The 21,804-nt window shown below is 42.2% G+C and overlaps 3 protein-coding genes across 7 annotated transcripts in view; 2 read left to right on the forward strand and 1 right to left on the reverse strand.

Annotated features, from left to right (window-relative positions):
- Window positions 1-21,804, reverse strand: part of LOC115409078 (class I histocompatibility antigen, F10 alpha chain-like) — a 420,939-nt gene that overhangs the window by 375,255 nt on the left and 23,880 nt on the right. For 3 of the 5 annotated variants that reach the window (XM_030120075.1, XM_030120074.1, XM_030120073.1), the window contains exons 3-5: window positions 15,334-15,612; window positions 14,821-15,135; window positions 13,003-13,104 (exon numbers count right to left, since the gene is read on the reverse strand). In XM_030120075.1, coding sequence (XP_029975935.1) covers window positions 13,003-13,104; window positions 14,821-15,135; window positions 15,334-15,612 — 696 coding nt within the window. Of the gene's footprint in view, window positions 1-10,695; window positions 10,706-11,187; window positions 11,407-12,667; window positions 12,715-12,855; window positions 12,874-13,002; window positions 13,105-14,820; window positions 15,136-15,333; window positions 15,613-21,804 lie in introns of those variants that run through there. The other 2 variants (XM_030120072.1, XM_030120071.1) reach the window with 2 other exon arrangements.
- Window positions 1-21,804, forward strand: part of LOC115409072 (class I histocompatibility antigen, F10 alpha chain-like) — a 324,040-nt gene that overhangs the window by 242,671 nt on the left and 59,565 nt on the right. The window lies entirely within an intron of this gene.
- Window positions 1-21,804, forward strand: part of LOC115409071 (class I histocompatibility antigen, F10 alpha chain-like) — a 118,061-nt gene that overhangs the window by 17,304 nt on the left and 78,953 nt on the right. The gene's annotated exons all lie outside the window — the stretch shown is intronic.

The following is a 21,804-nucleotide window of genomic DNA, read 5'->3' on the forward strand; positions in this document are numbered from 1 at the left end:
TTCACTTTTATTCACTACTGTCAGGACAGAGGAAAAATACAAAAGATCTTAGAAAACTCCAGAACCCACCCACGAGAAACTTCGTTTCTTCCTCATTCTCACACTTCTTCTGCTGGCTGACTGACAGTGCGTCACATCTCACAGTTTTACTCTGCCCCCTACTGGCAACACCAAGTACACTACATAAACACCAGAACTGAGAATGAATGAAATCTGTAAGGAAAACAATAAAATACTGCTCACAGAAAAAAAAAAAAAACATTTTCTCCAGGTGCTACAATCCTCCCCTGCTAAATAAATGTTGTCCCCAACATTAGCAGAAATAAACAGCACATTTCGGAAAACAGATTCAAACATTCAACTGATAACGGTGCCATTAAATCTAATTCGGTCCACACATCACAATGACAATAGCTTTCATTTGAAAGTTAAAACAAGGTAAATGGGTTTGAGTGCATTTCAACAGGTTTTTACCCTATGAGTACGTAACTTCTGTGTACTACGTGATCCCATCACGTTCTGCTTTTTAAGACACTACAGTGTTTAAACTTAGAAAAAGTTTCCTTTTCAAGCAATTGTAACATTAGCACAGTACTATATTTATGCTCTAAAACAAAATTACTTTCTTTTACTCATCCCATGGAGACTTTTAACAGCATACATATAACTCATTTCCATTTACATCATTTCAATGTCATAACATAGTCCAACTAATGTGATGACTGGAACCTTTGTTGCATAACTCATTCAAAAAAATACATACACATTTTTGAACAAACAAATCTGTCTTCTTTTCTTGTTTAAACCAGATAACCAAACAAAAACAATTAGACCACAGTAGAAAATTCAATATCACATTCAAAGTGGGTTTTTTTCAGTCCATATTTTCCCATGACACACTTTATGGACAGTAACCTCTCAGTTCACAAACAGTTCACGTTACTGTGTCCAATTCACAAAGGATAATCTATGACAGTGCATAATAACTCAAACAATATTTCAGTAATATCCGCTGGGTACAAGTGTAGGATATACCATGTGTGTTCCATACATCTGTGCAGGTAGCCAAGGCACACTGCAGTGTCCATGTACTGATGCCAGTGCATTAACATACATTGGGTTACTGTGCATTCTGATCACACGCTGAGTTGGTTGGCCTAATGAGTCGTATGTCAGCATCTCTTTAGGTCTCCTTTCTCTTTGTGATCTATGTGGTTGTGTGTCAGTTGGCCCTGACCCTAAAGTCGTTGGCAGGTCTGCAGCTCGCACAGTTTCTGTGACATCTGGAACATCATGTTCAACTGTATCGTTTCTGGAAGAATCCTCCCTCATCATCATTTGAACAGGAGTTTCAACCCTGAACTCCTCTGCTTCAACATTAAGTCTGGACTGAGGCGCTGTTTCAGGAGTGACAGGCGGTGTGACATTTTGTTCTGTGGGCTGGTGGTGATGTTGCCTCAGTCTGAACGCCCAACCAAGTTCTTCCTCATCTGAACTTTCTGATGTCTCCTTTTGTTCACTGCTATTGTGTCTTTTTCTTTGTTGATGTTCCCGTTTCTGTTCTCTTCCAGTGCCTTGGGCTGGTTCTTGAAGTGGCAAAGCATTATATGGCATAAGCATGTTGCAATGGAGGATTCTGCTCCTCCCTGTCCCAAGCTCAGGTTTTAATTTATACACTGGGCTGTCTTTACCCTTTTGTGAAATGACGACGTGTATTTGATCCTCCCAATATGAGCGCAATTTCCCTTGTCCCCTGTGCTCTGACATGTTTCTTACAAGGACCCTGTCACCTGGGGACAGCACTGAACTTTGTCTTTTCTGGTCATAATATATTTTCCCTCTTGTTGTAGTCTTTTTACAATTTTAAAGCATATTCCTGGGGTGAGTTATGTCCTTTTTCCTCATTTAGTCCAAAAATCAAATCGATTGGTAAACGGGGATGTCTGCCAAAGAGCAAATAGAAAGGCGAAAATCCTGTTGCCTCACTGGTGGTGCAGTTATATGCATGTGCAACTTTACTCACATAGTCACTCCACTTCTCCTTCTTCTCTTCATCTAAGGTCCGCAGCATTGATAGTAGGGTACGATTAAATCGTTCAGCTGGGTTAACTTGTGGATGATAAGGAGTTGTTTTCGAGTTGATCATGCCCGTGTATTTTTGCAACCATCTGAAGAGCTGATTCTCAAATTCTTTGCCCTGATCATGATGTATTTTAGCAGGAAAACCAAATTTTAAAGGAAAATCATTGAATATTTTCTCTGCTGCTGTTTTGCCTGATTTGTTACGGGTTGGGTAAGCTTGCGCAAACTTAGTGAAGTTGTCAATGATCACTAAAATATATTCATACCCTCCGATGCTTTTTTCAAGATGAAGGTAGTCAATGGAAACCATTTCGAATGGTGCTGTTGCAGGTACATGACACACGGGGGCTCTGCTGTGGACGGAAGGTTTCTTCTGGATGTTGCATTTACAGACTTCAGTTATGAAGAAGTGTATATCTTTTTGCATCCCGGGCCAATAAAACCTTTGTCTAGCAAGATGTAACACGCATTCTACCCCTAAATGTCCCATTTCACAGTGAAGGTACTTATACACAAGCGCTTTGTATTGTTCTGGAAGCACGATTTGAGCATTTGTTGGTGTTCTGCGCCTTAACAGACCATCTTCACAAACATGCAATATTTTCCATTCATGCAGAAGTTGTTTAGTCTTTGCTGTTTCGGTATTCATAAGTCTCTTGTCCAGTTTGATTCCAGATGTTTTTAACTGGAGAACTTGGGATATGACGGGATCTTGCAAGTGTGCCTGTAGTAACTCCTGTTCTGTTACTCTTATATTTGGCTGTTCCTGAGCAGCGAGCTCCTGAACATGTGGGTTACAGGTGATGGCTGACACCAACCCACTTCCTGTTGGCTTTGAGTTTCAACAGCACTGAATATTGCATTTAAAACTTCAGGGGTGTACTGCTCTGTACACTCAGTCATATAGGTGTCCATACTCACAGGTGCACGAGACAGGAAATCAGCATCCGTGTTTGTTTTTCCTGGCCAGTACTTCAGGGTGATGTTGAAGTCTGCAAGCTCTGACACCCAGCGATGTCCGGTTGCGTTGAGTTTGGCTGTGCTCAAAACATAAGTAACAGGGTTGTTATCACTGCATACTGTCACAGAAGGAGCATAAAACAAATAGTCTCTGTTGTCCCGCCCCAACTGACTGGGTGGTGGGCTTTCACTCAGTACCAGGAGTGGCATCTGTTGAGAGTAGATCATAAAGACATTTTGCATGGGGAGAAAAATCTTGCACATAACTTCTGTTGTACCCCAGAAAACCCAGAAGTTTTCGCAGTTCTTTAATGTTTGTGGGAGGTTTTGTTTTCAGGGCTTGTACAGCTGCTATTTATTTGTTGTCCATCCTGTAGCCTTCAGCCGAGATCACTTTGCCGAGATAGCGTGCCTCATTTTTGAACAGGTCACACTTGTCTGCTCTCAGTTTAATTCCCCATTCTTGCTGTCGTTTGAGAACGGCTCTCACATCCTCAACATGTTGTGTGAATGTCTTGCTGTAAACTAAGACATCATCTAAATATGGAATGCAGATTTTGTCTCTCAGACCTTCGAGGCTCTCTTCCATACTACGCTGGAAGGCTGATGGTGTGTTTGTGAGTCCAAATGGAATTCTGTGCCATTCGTACAGCCCCCATGGCGTTGTAAAGGCTGTGAATTTCTTTGAGTCCTCACTAACACTCCCTTGATGGTAAGCTTTGCCTTCATCCAGCACTCTGAACCAAGCATTTCCACCAAGACCATCAAGTATCTCCTCAATGCGTGGTATGGGGTGTCTGTCCGGGATTGTCTTTTTGTTAAGTCCCCTGTAGTCAATACAGAGTCTTAAGCTTCCATCTCTCTTTCTTACACAAACTACCGCAGCTGCATATGGAGATGTGGATTTGCGAATGAAGTCTTTATTTAACAAATCTTGGATATGATTCTTGACCTCATCATACAATGGGCATGGTATTGCATTATATGTTTTGGCCACAGGAACACTATCAGTTAGTTCAATGTCCATTTTCAAATTTTTGATGAAGCCAACATCATCTTTGTTTCTGGCAAATGCTCTGGACTCCTCCATGAGCATTTTCCTCACCACAGCCTGTTGTTCATTGGTCAAGTGGTCCAGGTTGACAGGTGGATCATAAGGTTTTTCTTGTGTACCCACTTGAGTTGAGCTGTTTGTGGAGTATGATGGAGTTTGCATATTTTCTGCAACTACAGAGGTCACCAATTGTTCCCCCGGTTGTACCAGGTTGCAGTTAGTTATTCTCTCCACACTTCCTATCACAGTTTTACTTGGCACTGTGATGTCATGTTGCAAAGTGTTTCTCACATAAATGTTAACTCTACACGAGGAACAAGAAACATTTATGAGTTGACAGTTGATTTTCAGTCCTTCATCCAATGTTAAGTTCTCCTCTGGCTCAAAGAGCATTTGTGTTTTCCCTTTTAGATCAGTTTTAACAGGGCAGGTAATGCACTTCATTTCTCCACTTGGAACTACAATGGGTGTATGTCCTGTTTTCACAAGGTAAGTGACATTTTCATTTGTAGCTCCCTGAATGGCATTTAGTAAAGCTTCTGCCTTTCCCGATCCTAGTTTAAGGGAGTTTCTGAGCAAAGTTATACTTTCATTCGGCTGACTCTGATCCTCTGTGTTTATCAGCATTTCTTCGATGGCATTAAAACCTATTATAGGCCTCTGCAGTATGTCCCTGCTCACTAGTACTGGGACTAGTACCTCATCTGACTTTGTCTGTTTTGCTTTCGAATCACACAGACTAAACCTAACTGGGACCCAACCCTGAAAGGGAATTTCTGATCCATTTGCTGCTCTTAAGTCCAGCAGTTCACCATCACTTAGCAAATCACTGATTGGATGAATTATTGCATCAGGTAAGTTTTGGGATTTCCATGTCTCACTCAGAATGGATACCTGAGCTCCTGTATCCCACAAAGCTTGTGTTTTAACACTGTTCATTTTACACCAGACAGGACACTTTTTGCCAACCAGCTGTGCAACTTGTTTGCGTTTTGATCCAGGACTGCTTGAGTGAGAAAACTGATCCACTTTGCATTTCACTGTTGGCTTTGGACGAGCTGAGGAGTGATGATTAGGTAGTTTTTTTCTTTCCCCCTTAACTGTACACAGGTCTACACATCCAGTTTTAGGGTTGGGTTCTGAGTCATTTTGGGACTTTTTCTCTGAGATTATGGCACGTCCCCCTGTCACAGCCTCTATAAGTTTCCCAGCGATCTCTGCCTGCCCCCCACTTTGCACCCCCTCGCCCAATGGGTGTCACTGCCACATTTGAAGCAATGGATGCAATCTTTTTTTTCTTGCTGACATGCCACACATTGTCGCTTTGGTCTTTTGAAAGCATTGCTCTGAGCTTTGGTTTGATTGTGATCCCCAGTTTTCCCTCCCCGCGGGACAGTTTGCACAAGGGATGCTACTTGGCCTGTGAGCTCCCGAATTGCTGTGTTACTCTCCTCCATTTTTGTAAACAGGGAGTTATCTTTGGCAGGTTTGTTGGGTTTTGTACAAACTGGGGTTGTTGGAGGAGCATCTTCATCACCACTTTTGTCAACTGTTCTCGCACTTGCCCTGTACATTGCTTTAGTTGTAGCTTTACTCTTTTGAGCTCTTTCATTTTCATTGTATTGGGCAATTTGCATTTTCTGCAGAAGCAGCTCGTCACTGCTTTTGTCATCCTGGAGGTACATTCTCATCTCGGTTCTGATGTTATCATTTGACAAGACTGTCATAATAGATTGAGAACACTGACTGTGAACTCGCTCTCCGTTATATTTCAGGCCAGATTGGGCACGCTTGGATGCAAACAGGACCTTTTGGCGAAGATCAAGAACTCGTACCAGAAAGTCAAGTGCACTTTCACCAGACCCCTGCACAGCTTTTGTCAGTTGTTGATACAGCACAGGTGCATCCTTTTCTGCATAATGAGCTCTCAAGATTTGCCTCAGGGTGGCTAAGGTGAGGTCCATTTTCCCCTCCAAATTGCTCCTCAATTTCAAACCAGGATTTACAACCCGAATCACAGCCTCCATGATCTCCACTTCTGGATAGCCTTTCCTGAGCCCACTTTCAATCTGATGTTCAAGGCTGCTAAAGCTCAGAGTGTCCTTTGAGGTTGACTCACCAATGTGTCCATTTATTTTGAAGTCCTTTCTGAATCCGCTGGAAGGCCAGTTGTTGTAGCTGTTGGAGTCTCTCCCCCTGCTTTGAGTGTCCTCCTCCCGCGCTGTCTCCCGGATGCCACGTGTCTCCAGCGATGGCGGTGTAAGGTGCCCCTGCTGCAGTCCCGACCCCTATTGAGCTCGGCTTGCCATGTCCTCCTCTCTGTCGTCAGCTGCAGGCAATGAGAAGGGTGGCGCTGCTCCTGCGTGGTCAGTCTCTGCTGCTGGTTTCTCCCTCAAAGCATCGATCAAGTCATTCAGCTCCAAAAGCACAGACATGCCTTCATCTTCTCGCTCCAAAAAGTCTTCCCGCTCACAAAAACATATTATGAGCTTAACGAGCGCACAGTGGCTCTTCTTTTGCATGTCCTCCGAGTCTTCTCCATCAGCTTTGCAACACTGGCAGACTCCCTCCAGTTGTTTTACATTCAGTCCACAGTTTAGCCTCTATTTCCAACAGAAACTCTTCTCGGTGCTCCAACATCTTTGCAGATAACGTTTTAATTCGCCAACACTTGGGAAAAAAACCAAACCCAGACAATGTTGCTCTAACTGCACTTCAGCTACTCCCGGTAGCTAGCTTTAGCTCACCTAGTTGACTTGCTGTCGGCGCACGTCGGTTTTTTTTCATCCATTTTCCGTCGTTAAAACTGTCCGCTGCCGTTAAATAGTGTTCTCTTGATCTCGGTGGGACCTCCAAATTGTCACACCACTCAGGCGACAACGACGTGGTGTTGAAAAAGAGTTCACTTTTATTCACTACTGTCAGGACAGAGGAAAAATACAAAAGATCTTAGAAAACTCCAGAACCCACCAGCAAGAAGCTTCGTTTCTTCCTCATTCGCACACTTCTTCTGCTGGCTGACTGACAGTGCATCACAGTAGGGGGCGTTTTACTCTGCCCCCTACTGGCAACACCAAGTACACTACATAAACACCAGAACTGAGAATGAATGAAATCTGTAAGGAAAACAATGAAATACTGCTCACAGCAAAAAAACATTTTTCTCCAGGTGCTACACTAACTGTATTTTATTTGTTCTGTAGCTCTTACGGTGTGTTCACATGCACGGCTGTTAATAAAGGTTGTGAACCGTCAGTTTGAGAGACCATCTTTTCAACCCGGGATGCTACACTGATCAAGTCTGTCCGATTTGCCATTTGAAAATCCAAGATGGCGGCCATTTTGGCCTATCAAAACAGATTTATTCATTGTAACATATGCATGTGACTGATTTCAATGATCTTGGCATCTGTTTTCAAATCTGCTAAACCTGATTTTGCCAGTCTGATACCAATGTTGTGATACTTTGGCTTGTTTCACTGTATTGATGATGTTTAGGGTAACTCTAACACAAGCATCTGTACTGCCACCCTTACAAGCCCCTGGTCTTGTGAATATGTAAAATGTAAAATGGATCCAGTCCATGGGCCAGTTTTGGCTGTGGGCCCTCAGAAAGCCAGTGGAATAGCATTTTTCCATGCATTCAGTAGGGAGGACTTTGTATCTGTCTTTTGAGGAAAAAGGAAGAAGACAGCCTGACAGAGTTGGTATTCCTATGATGACATTTCCAAAATATTAATGAATTTTAGTCAGTGTCCAACATCAGTAAATAATCTTGACCTGCAACAGCTGCAGAGACGAGACCGCTTTGCCTCCAAACAAAGGTCAAATAACACTGTTCCACAAGACCGACAGCCTTCAGAGAACAGTCCACCATCCCCCCAGAGAACAGTCTACAGGACAGACAGCAGCGGTCCTGCTGACTGGGGCTGGACTCAGACAGGAGGATCATGGCAGGTCTTCTGGTCCTCAGGACCACCAGCTGCATTCAGCTGCCAGGAACTGACCAGGTGTTCCTGGAAGAAAGTCTGGGTGTGAAGAGGCGAGAGCTTCCAGTCAGGTCCTCCAGGCACAGCACTCTGAACAGGAGCAGATACTAAACTCATCTACAATGACAGGTTGATAAATCCTGTTCCTGTTTGATCCAGATGCCTCCAGACGGTCCTGAACATGACCTGGTCAATGACGGTTGTGGATTTGCTATTCATGATTTACATTGTCTGTATTTCTTCTTGCCTTAACAGATTCAGTAATGTATTAATAAATGAATTGCTACACACCTATTTGTTGGCAATTTTTTACTTTTTTCCATGCAGTAGTACCATTTTCAGACCAGTGTTCTAACGTTTTCAGTCCTTGAAGATAAATTTTGTGGATTGCTACAGGACAGTTCATTTGAAGCTCTTATTAACTTGGTTTCCCTCCAGTCTGAGACGAGTCTTGTAAAGTTTGCGCTACCTTTACAATGCTGTGCATTGTTACAAATTCAGTAGTCTGTAATTTAGCATTAAAGGGCAACTCCGGTTTTTTGACACCTGGACCTTATTTCTAGGTGTGTCATGCTCATATACTCACTCAGACAAACATCGTGCAGCTCGGAGTCCTTCAGAAGTTATTTAGATCCAAACGATGTAGCTGCACTAGCGGGGGTGCCACAGCAATGGAGCGTGAGCGCGGGACATAATCTCTGCAAAGTCGCTTATTTCGGCTGTATTTTTCCTCCATCGGCACTGGGTTGCCTTTCGGTCGGAAGGGGGGCCTCCGGCGGTGTCCCGCGGCCTGGTTCGGAGCGCGCATCCGCCGGGCGGCGGAGATCTGAATTCTCCCGGCGAGGAGAGCGCTCCGGCCGTCGCGCGTCCCGCGGCCGGCGTGGAGCGCTCATCTGCCGGGGAGCGGAGATACGCTTCCTCCCGGCGAGGAGAGAGCACCGGCCTCGGCGCGGCGGGCCGTCGTGCGTCCCGCGGCCGGCGTGGAGCGCGCATCTGCCGGGGAGCGGAGATACGCTTCCTCCCGGCGAGGAGAGACATCCAGCGGCCGCGTGTGAGCCGTGCGTCTTCGCGGGTGTCCGGAGCCTCCGTGGAGCAGCTGAGGGCCGTTTTCCAACTCGGCTCCTGGAAGTCAGACGCCGGGGCACCGTGACAGCCGAGGCCGACTCAAAGTGCCTCTCTGCTGGGGAGAGGAGCGCCGCAACGTTCCCATCCGAGCTAATTGTGGCTAAGTTAGCGAAAACTGTCAGCTCTTCAGCTGACCCACCTGAAGACGGTAGACGAGCTGACTTTATGATAACACTGGCGATGGATGAAGAAATACAGCCGAAATGAGCGACTTTGCAGAGATTATGTCCCGCGCTAACGCTCCATTGCTGTGGCACCCCCGCTAGTGCGGCTACATCGTTTGGATCTAAATAACTTCTGAAGGACTCCGAGCTGCACGATGTTTGTCTGAGTGAGTATATGAGCATGCACACACCTAGAAATAAGGTCCAGGTGTCAAAAAACCGGAGTTGCCCTTTAACAGACAGTTTATGTCCAATTTGAGACTCGTGATTTGAAAGTGTTATTTGACACCTCATCCGTGTGTGAGCAGCTGTTCTCCACTGTGAACAAAGCTGAAGGTAAAAAACAATATCTACAGTGTTATCTTCATTTGAGAAATCAGAAAATATCTGCGGCTCCCAGTGTTTTCTTTTCCGTGGAAACCGGGTCCAAATGGCTCTCTGGGGGTTAAAGGTCGCCGACCCCTGGTCTAGTTTGAATGAGAATGTGATGTTTGTGCCTCCACTGTGTCTCTGAGCTCATATTGATGCTGGTGTGTCTGGATCCATGTTTCTATGTGTCTGTAGAGATTTATGGAGGATCAGAGGAATGTCTCTGTGTCTGCATGTGTGGATCTATATGATCCATGGATATAGAAACACTATTCTAGACTGTTTCCAGACTTTTCTAGAGTTCCAGGAGCCTGATCACGGGGAAGAATCAGATCTTAGTTTCTCCTCTGTCAGATGTTCTTGTCTTCAGCTGCCAGACTGAGTGGTCAGCTCTCTGCTGCAGTGGATCCTGGTTTTTCTTCCTGTTGCTCTGAATGTGATCTTCTTGCTTCCTGACTCCCTTCATGGCCCTGATGTTCCTGATGTGTGTTCTACACTGTTTAGTTGAGCTGTTTTCTAATGTGTGTGTTTTTCTTCATGTCTGCTCCTCAGCTGTGGTCAGTCTGTTCTTCCTCCTCATTGACAGCTTGTATTTTATCTGAAGTTCTAATAAAAAGATCAAACCCAGCATCTCTTCTGGAATCCAGAGTGTGGACACATTCTGCTCTGTTCCTCTGAAGGGGATCAGAGGAGGACAGTAGTGACAAAACATTTGACTTCATGACATTTTTTTAATAACATTCAACAATTTCTTGAGGCGATTTGATAAAAAGCTGCAGAGAAACACATGGAGCGTTCACCAACAGTCCCTTTCTCAGCTCCTTTTCCTGCTGCTGCTCCCCGTCTGTCATTGAACAAAGTTTGACAGAATAATTCCAGCTGAACTGAAGAACTGAAGGTTTCCTGCTTCAGCAATGAGCTCAGTGAAATACCTTCCTCCAGTGCTGCTCACACTGCTCCCTGCCAGACTGCTGTGCTGGAGCTCACACTCTGCTGCTGGCTGAGCAGGGACAGGAGAATCTGACATTTCAAATCTATCAATCCGTTCAGTCAAAGCAAACAGCTGCGGCTGCTCCACATGGAAGAAATGTAAAAACTACAGTGTGACTGACAGACACAGCAGCTGGAAACAGAACCCAGCCAGGAAGATCAGCTGTTCAGAGGGCCCAGTCCACACTGCTCACTCCCTGGTAGTGAGGAAAACAACATGTTGATGTGGTTTCTAGAGAAGTTCACCAAACAGAAACAGCTCTCTGATGACGATCGGGGCCAAAAGTCCAGCGGTGTCGGCGATCCTCCCTCACTGAGGGCTTCGCTTCATATGACTGAGCGTGGGCTTTTCCTGGAGGAGCATCAGCTGGTCCACATGTTCAGGAAGAAGCAGACTGCTGTGCTGCTCCTGCTGTCTGTCACCAGCTGAGCTCAGCTCTCCTCTGATGGACACTTGTTGCAGGGATGGACAGCAGCTGGAGGCCAGTTTGGAAAGCAGTGGAAGATCCAGCTGTTCTTTCCTCCACTGCAACACATCAGCATCCAGAGGAGAGAACCCCCCCTGGACTTTACTGTTTGCTGCTCAGCTCTGTCCCTCATGCTCTTCTCTGGAGCTCCTGGAGTGAGGAACCCTCCAGACATCTGGTCCAGGGGGGGCTTCTTTTAGGGGCTTCTGGGAGGAGAGAAGAGGAAGAAGATGAAACACTGGAGAAGATTTCTACAGTCATGTTGTGGCTCCAGCTGCCTTTTCATCACTTCCATGACTGGGTGCAGCACAGGGGACACACACACTCCACAGCGCTCCGTTTACAAGCTTTATTCCTTTATTACAACAACGTCTCAGAACCAAGTCTGGCACAAAGCGGCCAGCAGCTGTGAGCTGACCCCGTCACTCCCACAGCCACACTGACAACACACTCATGACGGAGCCGCTCATTCACACACCTGACTCACACACCAACAGCACACACACGTGTATGTGTGTGTGTGTGTCCCTACATGAAGCTCCTGCATTGTGGTCTTGATCAAATCTTCCAGAACTCAAAGCCTCTTTGTTCTTCTTCAGCAGTGAGGCTTGGAAGAAGACTAGAGCCAGACCGTCCTTTAGAGGAGCTCCAAAAGGTCATGACCCCTCTGAGGCCCAGCTGAGACATGAAGCCTGCTGTGACCTTTGACCTCTGTGGCTCTCGTTTGACCTCTGCAGCAGATACAGACCGGAAACTTGAACTGTGAGGCTTCTGGAAGCTATAAAATCAGAATCAGGTGGAATTATTCCATAAGCTCCTCCCACACAGGAAGTAGCTTCAGGAAGGAGGCGGGGCTTCCAGAGTCTCTGTGTGAGTTTGAGCCAGAGGAGGGAAGAGGCGGCAACGTCCAGTTAAGACCATCAGTTAAGCAGCATCAGAACTTCAGCAAGGCATCATGGGAGGGGAATTCTGCTGCAGTGATGGAAATTGTCCTGCAGGCCCCGAGTTCCACATATTGCACATATAAAACAAGGAGTGTTGTGAATGTTCCATATTCCTGCTGCTGGCTGAAGGGCAGGGAAATCTAGAATCCTCTGTCCTCAAAATATAGATCCAGTCTTTCCTCGTCACGAGTCAAATGTCCCAAAATGAAACTGAACTAATCAGCCTGATGAAGGAAACAGAGCTCATTCTGAGAACACTTCTGAAGATCAACCAGGACTCTACTTGGAAAAAGAACTGTTTTCTTGAATCTTGGACATTTCTGTCCGTTTTCAGCTCAAAGCAGTTTGATTCATTTGATAGTTTGAAGAATTCTAGAGAAGCAAATGTTGCTGAAACTACTGGGAGAATTTCTGCTGAAAACAGGAAAATTTGATGAAATTGAAGAATATTTGTCTCATTTGAAGGAGGAGTGTTTCTGCAGTGTACGGCTGATTTCTGACATGCTTCACTTGATGGACTCACTTTCTTCACGGCTGGATCTTCTCCTCATGAAGAGGAAGTTTCAGAGGCTGGAAAACAAAGAGCAAAACTTGTTGGAAACACATGAAACATGTTCCAAAGCAAGAAGTCAGCTTGAAGGCAGAAACAACAGAAAGGAACATCAAACAACACTGAAACATCCTGATGAAAGGAAATAGGAAAGTACTCACTGCTGGTACTACTGGACCCTGAAAAACAGCAGGAGAAAGAGGGAGGAGGTTACCATGACGACCACTCTTTTCCACTCCAAACCCTCCTTCAGGTTCAACACACACAATTCAATGATCCTGATGAGGAAAGGAGAGTTTCTACTTTACCTTGAGGTGGTTTCTTCTTGTAGATGATGAATCCAACGCCTGCCAGGACCACAACAGCAATCGCTCCCAACACTCCTCCAGCAGCAGCTCCAGGGTGAAGTCCTGCAGAGAAACAGCTGGTCAGTGAGGAGTGTCTCTGTTTCCATCATCTAGATTCCAGATGGATTGTCAGAGGTCGTCTCCCCTGATCAATAATCCTCTCCTGCCTCATAGAAACAGCAGAAGCAGTGGATTGTGTTATCAGAGCAGATTCTTCTGCTGTTAAAATGGCAGCAAAAATGTTGGCAAAACGAATTGAGTCCATCCTGCCCACTGTAATTAATTGTGATCAGACAGGTTTTATTAAGACAAGACATTCCTACCATAATATTAGATGCTTATTAAACTCGTATATTCGCCCTCTCCATCTAATACTCGGAATTTGTCATCACAATGGATCCAGAAAAGGCCTTTGATCGGGTGGAGTGGCCCGTTCTATTCTACACTTTAAAGCGTTTTGGTTTTGGTGGTAAAGTTATATCTTGGGTGCAGTTGTTATATTCCTCACCACTGGCACGTGGCAAAGGAGTTTTCTGACCTCCATAAGGCGAACTTCATCCCAAGGCTCGAGCTGCTCACTCAAGATAAACACCGTTGGTCTGTGACGCCTCTCTCCTTGGCTGGCAGGATTAGTTGTATCAAAATGAGTGGATTACCCAGATTTTTGTATCTTTCTCAAAGCATTCTGATGTTTATCCCCCAAAATGTTTCCAGTCTCTTGACAGTTCAATCTCACAGTTTCTGTGGAACAAAAAACCTCCGAGAATGTGAAAAACCTTCTTACAGAAAAGCAAGGACTCTGGCGGTCTTGCATTGCCAGATTTTCTGTACTATTACTGGTCTGTAAATGTTCCCACAATGCTGCTCTGGTGTGGCAATGGTGGGAGGCTCCATTCCTCATCTATCTGCGCCCGTCGCTGCATCGTCCAATGGAAGGTCGTCCCTGGGGTTCACTGGTCAGAAAGGAGGCTGGCAAGGATGTTTCCAGGCGCAGATCCCAACTGTCCTGAATGGAATCCAGGCCCGGCTGACCCCCCCTCATGTTCCTCACCCGCCCTGGACTGTCTGCATGCTGGATGCAGTTTCTGATTCACTTTCAGCTGTTTCATTCAGTTCAGAGATGTTTTCATTTATGAAGTTGGAGAAAATGAAGTATGACGATATATCTGGTGAAGTCTGGCCCCCCCCTCTACACCACGTCTTGTCACTGACACTGGAACCAACCCCACGACCTGAGACCATGGTTCTCCATCCACACCCTGTGAGCCCATCTCAGAAAACACTTGGATCTGTTGTTAGAACAGGAGCAGCTCTGATCACTGCTCTCAGTGGAGATGGTTTATTTACTCGCCACATTTAAGATGTATCTGTTAGTATCTGTGGGTTTATATTTTTTCCTGCAAGCCTTTGACACTTGATACTGATGTTATCCACTTGCTCGTCTTTCTGTTCAAAATTCATAAATAAATCAAACATAAAAATAAAAAAAGAGCAGATTGTTCCTTCTTCAGATGAGCTCCTCAGACACAGAGTCACGGAATGATGTGAGCAGAAAACAGGAATTCAGAGAATCAAAACCAAAACAAGCAGAAAAACTGGACGGTGGTGAGAAAAACTTTTCAAGAGAAACTCAGAAAAAGCAGGAAGTTATTGAGCTTCTTGAACTGTTGAGCAGATAAAAACACACTGATAGGAGTGAAGCTGCTGTCAACAAAGAGAAACATCAGAACGGAACAAAAGACACAGGAGAGAATGAGAGTGAAATGAAGAGTCTCTGACCTCCATCATTTGTCTTCCAGTTGGTCCTGATGTCCCGTTTGTCCAGTCTCTTGGAGACTTCCTGTCCTCCAGCCAGATGAAACACACAGCTGTACCTCCCCCAGTCTTCATCTTTGAGCCCTGAAAGATCCAGATCAACGCTCATCTGGAAGCTCCCGTCATGGTTGGGGAGGATCTCTCCTTTGACCACGTCCTCATGGAGCTCCTCCTCGTCTTTCTTCCAGAACAAGTCGGCTCTGTCGGGGTAGAAACCTGTAGCGTGGCAGGTGAGCGGAGAGGAGGGAGTCTTCTGGAGGAGAGACACTGAGGGAAGATCTGGAGAACAAGCAGGAAGACACCTCACACTTTACTGGATTCTTCTCTACACTCTTTCTCTCTCATGTCAGCCACTGCAGCCAGGAAGAGACGGGCCATGGAAAGAGGGATGAAGGAAGGCCAGATGGAGAGAGGAGAGGAGATGCTGAGAGCAGCATGAAAGAAGAGAAGCTGAGAGACAAACTCCAAACATTTTACCTTTTCTCATCAGTGAGCTCCGACCAAACTCCACATACTTCTTCAGCCAGTCACGACATTCTGTGGTCAGGTAGTTTTTGGTATAAGCCAAATCTGCTTTGTCATTGTCCCACTTGTGTTTGGTGGGAACAGCCTGAGGAACTGGAGCGATCCATGTTTCTGTTTTCAGGTCATAAACGATGAAATCTTCTCCATCGTAACTGTACTGCCAATTTCCGTTCACTTTATCAGTTTCATCGTCCCATTCACAACCAACCATCCACTGGAAAACGTGAACACCTGAGAGAGAGACACACACACACACACACACACACACACACACACACACACACACACACACACACACACACACACACACACACACACACAGTGAGTGAGTGTTGGTGTGTGATCAGGACTCTGACTTGATGGATTTCTTCTGGATTCAGCTCCATGTTGACGCGTCGCAGCTTTTTCATCATCAATCAGTGGTTTGGATTCATTCAGCAACTTTGTTCAGTGGAACTGAAGACAAAGGCAATGAAGTGAGGTTCTGAATGGCTGCAGTCAAATGTTTGGACGCTTTGTTGAAAAGTCTTGAAGTGAGATTCACATTGATGTGAGGAAGCAACAGAAACTCTGGATTTCCTCCAGTCTGAGCCCGACTTCACAACGCTCTCATGTGACTGGAATGTATCGTCCTCACATTTCATTTAGCTTCTTTAGCATGCTAGCAGATGTTTAGCTAGCTTCTTTAACATGCTAGCAGATGTTTAGCTCGCTTCTTTAACATGCTAGCAGATGTTTAGCTAGCTTCTTTAGCATGCTAGCAGATGTTTAGCTAGCTTCTTTAGCATGCTAGCAGATGTTTAGCTAGCTTCTTTAACATGCTAGCAGATGTTTAGCTAGCTTCTTTAGCATGCTAGCAGATGTTTAGCTAGCTTCTTTAGCATGCTAGCAGATGTTTAGCTAGCTTCTTTAGCATGCTAGCAGATGTTTAGCTAGCTTCTTTAGCATGCTAGCAGATGTTTAGCTAGCTTCTTTAACATGCTAGCAGATGTTTAGCTAGCTTCTTTAGCATGCTAGCAGATGTTTAGCTAGCTTCTTTAGCATGCTAGCAGATGTTTAGCTAGCTTCTTTAGGATGCTAGCAGATGTTTAGCTAGCTTCTTTAACATGCTAGCAGATGTTTAGCTAGCTTCTTTAGCATGCTAGCAGATGTTTAGCTAGCTTCTTTAACATGCGAGCAGATGTTTAGCTAGCTTCTTTAACATGCTAGCAGATGTTTAGCTAGCTTCTTTAACATGCTAGCAGATGTTTAGCTAGCTTCTTTAACATGCTAGCAGATGTTTAGCTAGCTTCTTTAACATGCTAGCAGATGTTTAGCTAGCTCCTTTAACATGCTAGCAGATGTTTAGCTAGGTCCGTTAACATGCTAGCAGATGTTTAGCTAGCTCCTTTAACATGCTAGCAGATGTTTAGCTAGCTCCTTTAACATGCTAGCAGATGTTTAGCTAGCTCCTTTAACATGCTAGCAGATGTTTAGCTAGCTCCTCTAACATGCTAGCAGATGTTTAGCTAGCTTCTTTAACATGCTAGCAGATGTTTAGCAGATGTTTAAGCTAGTTTTAAACATGCTAGCAGATGTTTAAGCTAGTTTTTTTTATCAAGCTAACAGATGTTTAAGCTAGTTTTTATCATGTTAGCAGATGTTTAAGCTAGTTTTTAACAAGCTAGCAGATGTTTAAGCTAGTTTTTTTTTATCAAGCTAGCAGATGTTTAAGCTAGTTTTTAACAAGCTAGCAGATGTTTAAGCTAGTTTTTAACAAGCTAGCAGATGTTTAAGCTAGTTTTTAAGAAGCTAGCAGATGTTTAAGCTAGTTTTTTTTATCAAGCTAACAGATGTTTAAGCTAGTTTTTAACAAGCTAGCAGATGTTTAAGCTAGTTTTTTTTTAACAAGCTAGCAGATGTTTAAGCTAGTTTTTAACAAGCTAGCAGATGTTTAAGCTAGTTTTTAAGAAGCTAGCAGATGTTTAAGCTTGTTTTTTTTTATCAAGCTAGCAGATGTTTAAGCTAGTTTTTAACGAGCTAGCAGATGTTTAAGCTAATTTTTTTTAACAAGCTCGCAGATGTTTAAGCTAGTTTTTATCATGCTAGCAGACGTTTAAGCTAGTTTATAACAAGCTAGCAGATGTTTAAGCTAGTTTTTTTTAACAAGCTAGCAGATGTTTAAGCTAGTTTTTATCATGCTAGCAGATGTTTAAGCTAGCTTTTAACAAGCTAGCAGATGTCTAGCTAGTTTTAAAGAAGCTAGCAGATGTTTAAGCTAATTTTTTTAACAAGCTAGCAGATGTTTAAGCTAGTTTTTATCATGCTAGCAGACGTTTAAGCTAGTTTATAACAAGCTAGCAGATGTTTAAGCTAGTTTTTTTTAACAAGCTAGCAGATGTTTAAGCTAGTTTTTATCATGCTAGCAGATGTTTAAGCTAGCTTTTAACAAGCTAGCAGATGTTTAAGCTAGTTTTTTTATCAAGCTAACAGACGTTTAAGCTAGTTTTTATCAAGCTAGCAGATGTTTAAGCTAGTTTTTATCAAGCTAGCAGATGTTTAAGCTAGTTTTTATCAAGCTAGCAGATGTTTAAGCTAGTTTTTATCAAGCTAGCAGATGTTTAAGCTAGTTTTTAACGAGCTAGCAGATGTTTAAGCTAATTTTTAACAAGCTAGCAGATGTTTAAGCTAGTTTTTAACAAGCTAGCAGATGTTTAAGCTAGTTTTTAACAAGCTAGCAGATGTTTAAGCTAGTTTTTAACAAGCTAGCAGATGTTTAAGCTAGTTTTTAACAAGCTAGCAGATGTTTAAGCTAGTTTTTAACAAGCTAGCAGATGTTTAAGCTAGTTTTAAATAAGCTAGCAGATGTTTAAGCTAGTTTTTTTAACAAGCTAGCAGATGGTTAGGCTAGTTTTAAATAAGCTAGCAAATGTTTAAGCTAGTTTTTAACATGCTAGCAGATGTTTAAGCTCGTTTGTATAACAAGCTAGCAGATGTTTAAGCTAGTTTTTTTAACAAGCTAGCAGATGTTTAAGCTAGTTTTTTTAACAAGCTAGCAGATGGTTAAGCTAGTTTTTTTAACAAGCTGGCAGATGTTTAAGCTATTTTTTTTAATCAAGCTAGCAAATGTTTAAGCTAGTTTTTAACAAGCTGGCAGATGTTTAAGCTATTTTTTTTAATCAAGCTAGCAAATGTTTAAGCTAGTTTTTTATCAAGCTAGCAGACGTTTAAGCTAGTTTTGAACAAGCTATCAGATGTTTAAGCTAGTTTTTAACAAGCTAGCAGATGTTTAAGCTAGTTTTTTATCACGCTAACAGATGTTTAAGCTAGTTTTTATCAAGCTAGCAAATGTATAAGCTAGTTTTTTTTATCAAGCTAACAGATGTTTAAGCTAGTTTTTATCAAGCTAACAGATGTTTAAGCTAGTTTTTATCAAGCTAGCAGATGTTTAAGCTAGTTTTTAACGAGCTAGCAGATGTTTAAGCTAATTTTTAACAAGCTAGCAGATGTTTAAGCTAGTTTTTAACAAGCTAGCAGATGTTTAAGCTAGTTTTTAACAAGCTAGCAGATGTTTAAGCTAGTTTTAAATAAGCTAGCAAATGTTTAAGCTGGTTTTTATCAATCTAGCAGATGTTTAAGCTAGTTTTTATCAAGCTAGCAGATGTTTAAGCTAGTTTTAAATAAGCTAGCAGATGTTTAAGCTAGTTTTTAACAAGCTATCCGATGTTTAAGCTAGTTTTTATCAAGCTAGCAGATGTTTAAGCTAGTTTTTTTAACAAGCTAGCAGATGTTTAAGCTAGTTTTTTTAACAAGCTAGCAGATGGTTAAGCTAGTTTTAAATAAGCTAGCAAATGTTTAAGCTAGTTTTTAACATGCTAGCAGATGTTTAAGCTCGTTTTTTTTATCAAGCTAGCAGATGTTTAAGCTAGTTTTTATCAAGCTATCCGATGTTTAAGCTTGTTTTTATCAAGCTAGCAGATGTTTAAGCTAGTTTTTTTAACAAGCTAGCAGATGGTTAGGCTAGTTTTAAATAAGCTAGCAAATGTTTAAGCTAGTTTTTAACATGCTAGCAGATGTTTAAGCTCGTTTGTATAACAAGCTAGCAGATGTTTAAGCTAGTTTTTTTAACAAGCTAGCAGATGTTTAAGCTAGTTTTTTTAACAAGCTAGCAGATGGTTAAGCTAGTTTTTTTAACAAGCTGGCAGATGTTTAAGCTATTTTTTTTAATCAAGCTAGCAAATGTTTAAGCTAGTTTTTAACAAGCTGGCAGATGTTTAAGCTATTTTTTTTAATCAAGCTAGCAAATGTTTAAGCTAGTTTTTTATCAAGCTAGCAGACGTTTAAGCTAGTTTTGAACAAGCTATCAGATGTTTAAGCTAGTTTTTAACAAGCTAGCAGATGTTTAAGCTAGTTTTTTATCACGCTAACAGATGTTTAAGCTAGTTTTTATCAAGCTAGCAAATGTATAAGCTAGTTTTTTTTATCAAGCTAACAGATGTTTAAGCTAGTTTTTATCAAGCTAACAGATGTTTAAGCTAGTTTTTATCAAGCTAGCAGATGTTTAAGCTAGTTTTTAACGAGCTAGCAGATGTTTAAGCTAATTTTTAACAAGCTAGCAGATGTTTAAGCTAGTTTTTAACAAGCTAGCAGATGTTTAAGCTAGTTTTTAACAAGCTAGCAGATGTTTAAGCTAGTTTTAAATAAGCTAGCAAATGTTTAAGCTGGTTTTTATCAATCTAGCAGATGTTTAAGCTAGTTTTTATCAAGCTAGCAGATGTTTAAGCTAGTTTTAAATAAGCTAGCAGATGTTTAAGCTAGTTTTTAACAAGCTATCCGATGTTTAAGCTAGTTTTTATCAAGCTAGCAGATGTTTAAGCTAGTTTTTTTAACAAGCTAGCAGATGTTTAAGCTAGTTTTTTTAACAAGCTAGCAGATGGTTAAGCTAGTTTTAAATAAGCTAGCAAATGTTTAAGCTAGTTTTTAACATGCTAGCAGATGTTTAAGCTCGTTTTTTTTATCAAGCTAGCAGATGTTTAAGCTAGTTTTTATCAAGCTATCCGATGTTTAAGCTTGTTTTTATCAAGCTAGCAGATGTTTAAGCTAGTTTTTTTAACAAGCTAGCAGATGGTTAAGCTAGTTTTAAATAAGCTAGCAAATGTTTAAGCTAGTTTTTAACATGCTAGCAGATGTTTAAGCTCGTTTTTATAACAAGCTAGCAGATGTTTAAGCTAGTTTTTTTAACAAGCTAGCAGATGTTTAAGCTAGTTTTTTTAACAAGCTAGCAGATGGTTAAGCTAGTTTTAAATAAGCTAGCAAATGTTTAAGCTTGTTTTTAACATGCTAGCAGATGTTTAAGCTAGTTTTTTTAACAAGCTGGCAGATGTTTAAGCTATTTTTTTTAATCAAGCTAGCAAATGTTTAAGCTAGTTTTTTATCAAGCTAGCAGACATTTAAGCTAGTTTTTTATCAAGCTAGCAAATGTTTAAGCTAGTTTTGAACAAGCTATCAGATGTTTAAGCTAGTTTTTAACAAGCTAGCAGATGTTTAAGCTAGTTTTTTATCAAGCCAGCAAATGTTTAAGCTAGTTTTTTTATCAAGCTAACAGATGTTTAAGCTAGTTTTTATCAAGCTAGCAAATGTTTAAGCTAGTTTTTTTTATCAAGCTAACAGATGTTTAAGCTAGTTTTTTTAACAAGCTATCAGATGTTTAAGCTAGTTTTTTTAACGAGCTAGCAGATATTTCAGCTAGTTTTAAACATGCTAGCAGATGTTTAAGCGAGTTTTTAACAAGCTAGCAGATGTTTAAGCTAGTTTTTAACAAGCTAGCAGATATTTCAGCCAGTTTTAAACATGCTAGCAGATGTTTAAGCTAGTTTTTAACAAGCTAGCAGATGTTTAAGCTAGTTTTTTTTATCAAGCTAGCAGATGTTTAAGCTAGTTTTTCAACAAGCTAACTGATGTTTAAGCTAACTTAGTTCACAAACTAAATGAAGTTTAAGCTATCCTCTTTGACATGCTAGCTGATGTATTAAATAGCTAATCTAACATGCTAGATGACATTTAAGCTAGCTTGTTCAACATGCTAGGTAATGTTTAAGCTAGCTCTTTGACCAAGCTAACTGCTGTTTAAGCTAGGTTATGTAACATGCTGCAGATGTTAAAGCTCGTTTATTTAACAAGTTTCTGACCTTTGAGCTTCTTTAACAAGCTAGCTGACAGTGAAGCTAGTTTAGCTGACAAGCTATCTGACAGTGAAGCTAGTTTAGCTAACAAGCTATCTGACATTGAAGCTGGTTTACCTAACAAGCTAGCTAACATTGAAGCTAGTTTAGCTAACAAGCTTGCTGACATTGAAGCTAGTTTAGCTAACAAGCTAGCTAACATTGAAGCTAGTTTAGCTAACAAGCTAGCTGACATTGAAGCTAGTTTAGCTAACAAGCTAGC

This window comes from Salarias fasciatus, chromosome 22 (genome assembly GCF_902148845.1).
Source record: "Salarias fasciatus chromosome 22, fSalaFa1.1, whole genome shotgun sequence".
Classification (NCBI taxonomy): domain Eukaryota; kingdom Metazoa; phylum Chordata; class Actinopteri; order Blenniiformes; family Blenniidae; genus Salarias; species Salarias fasciatus.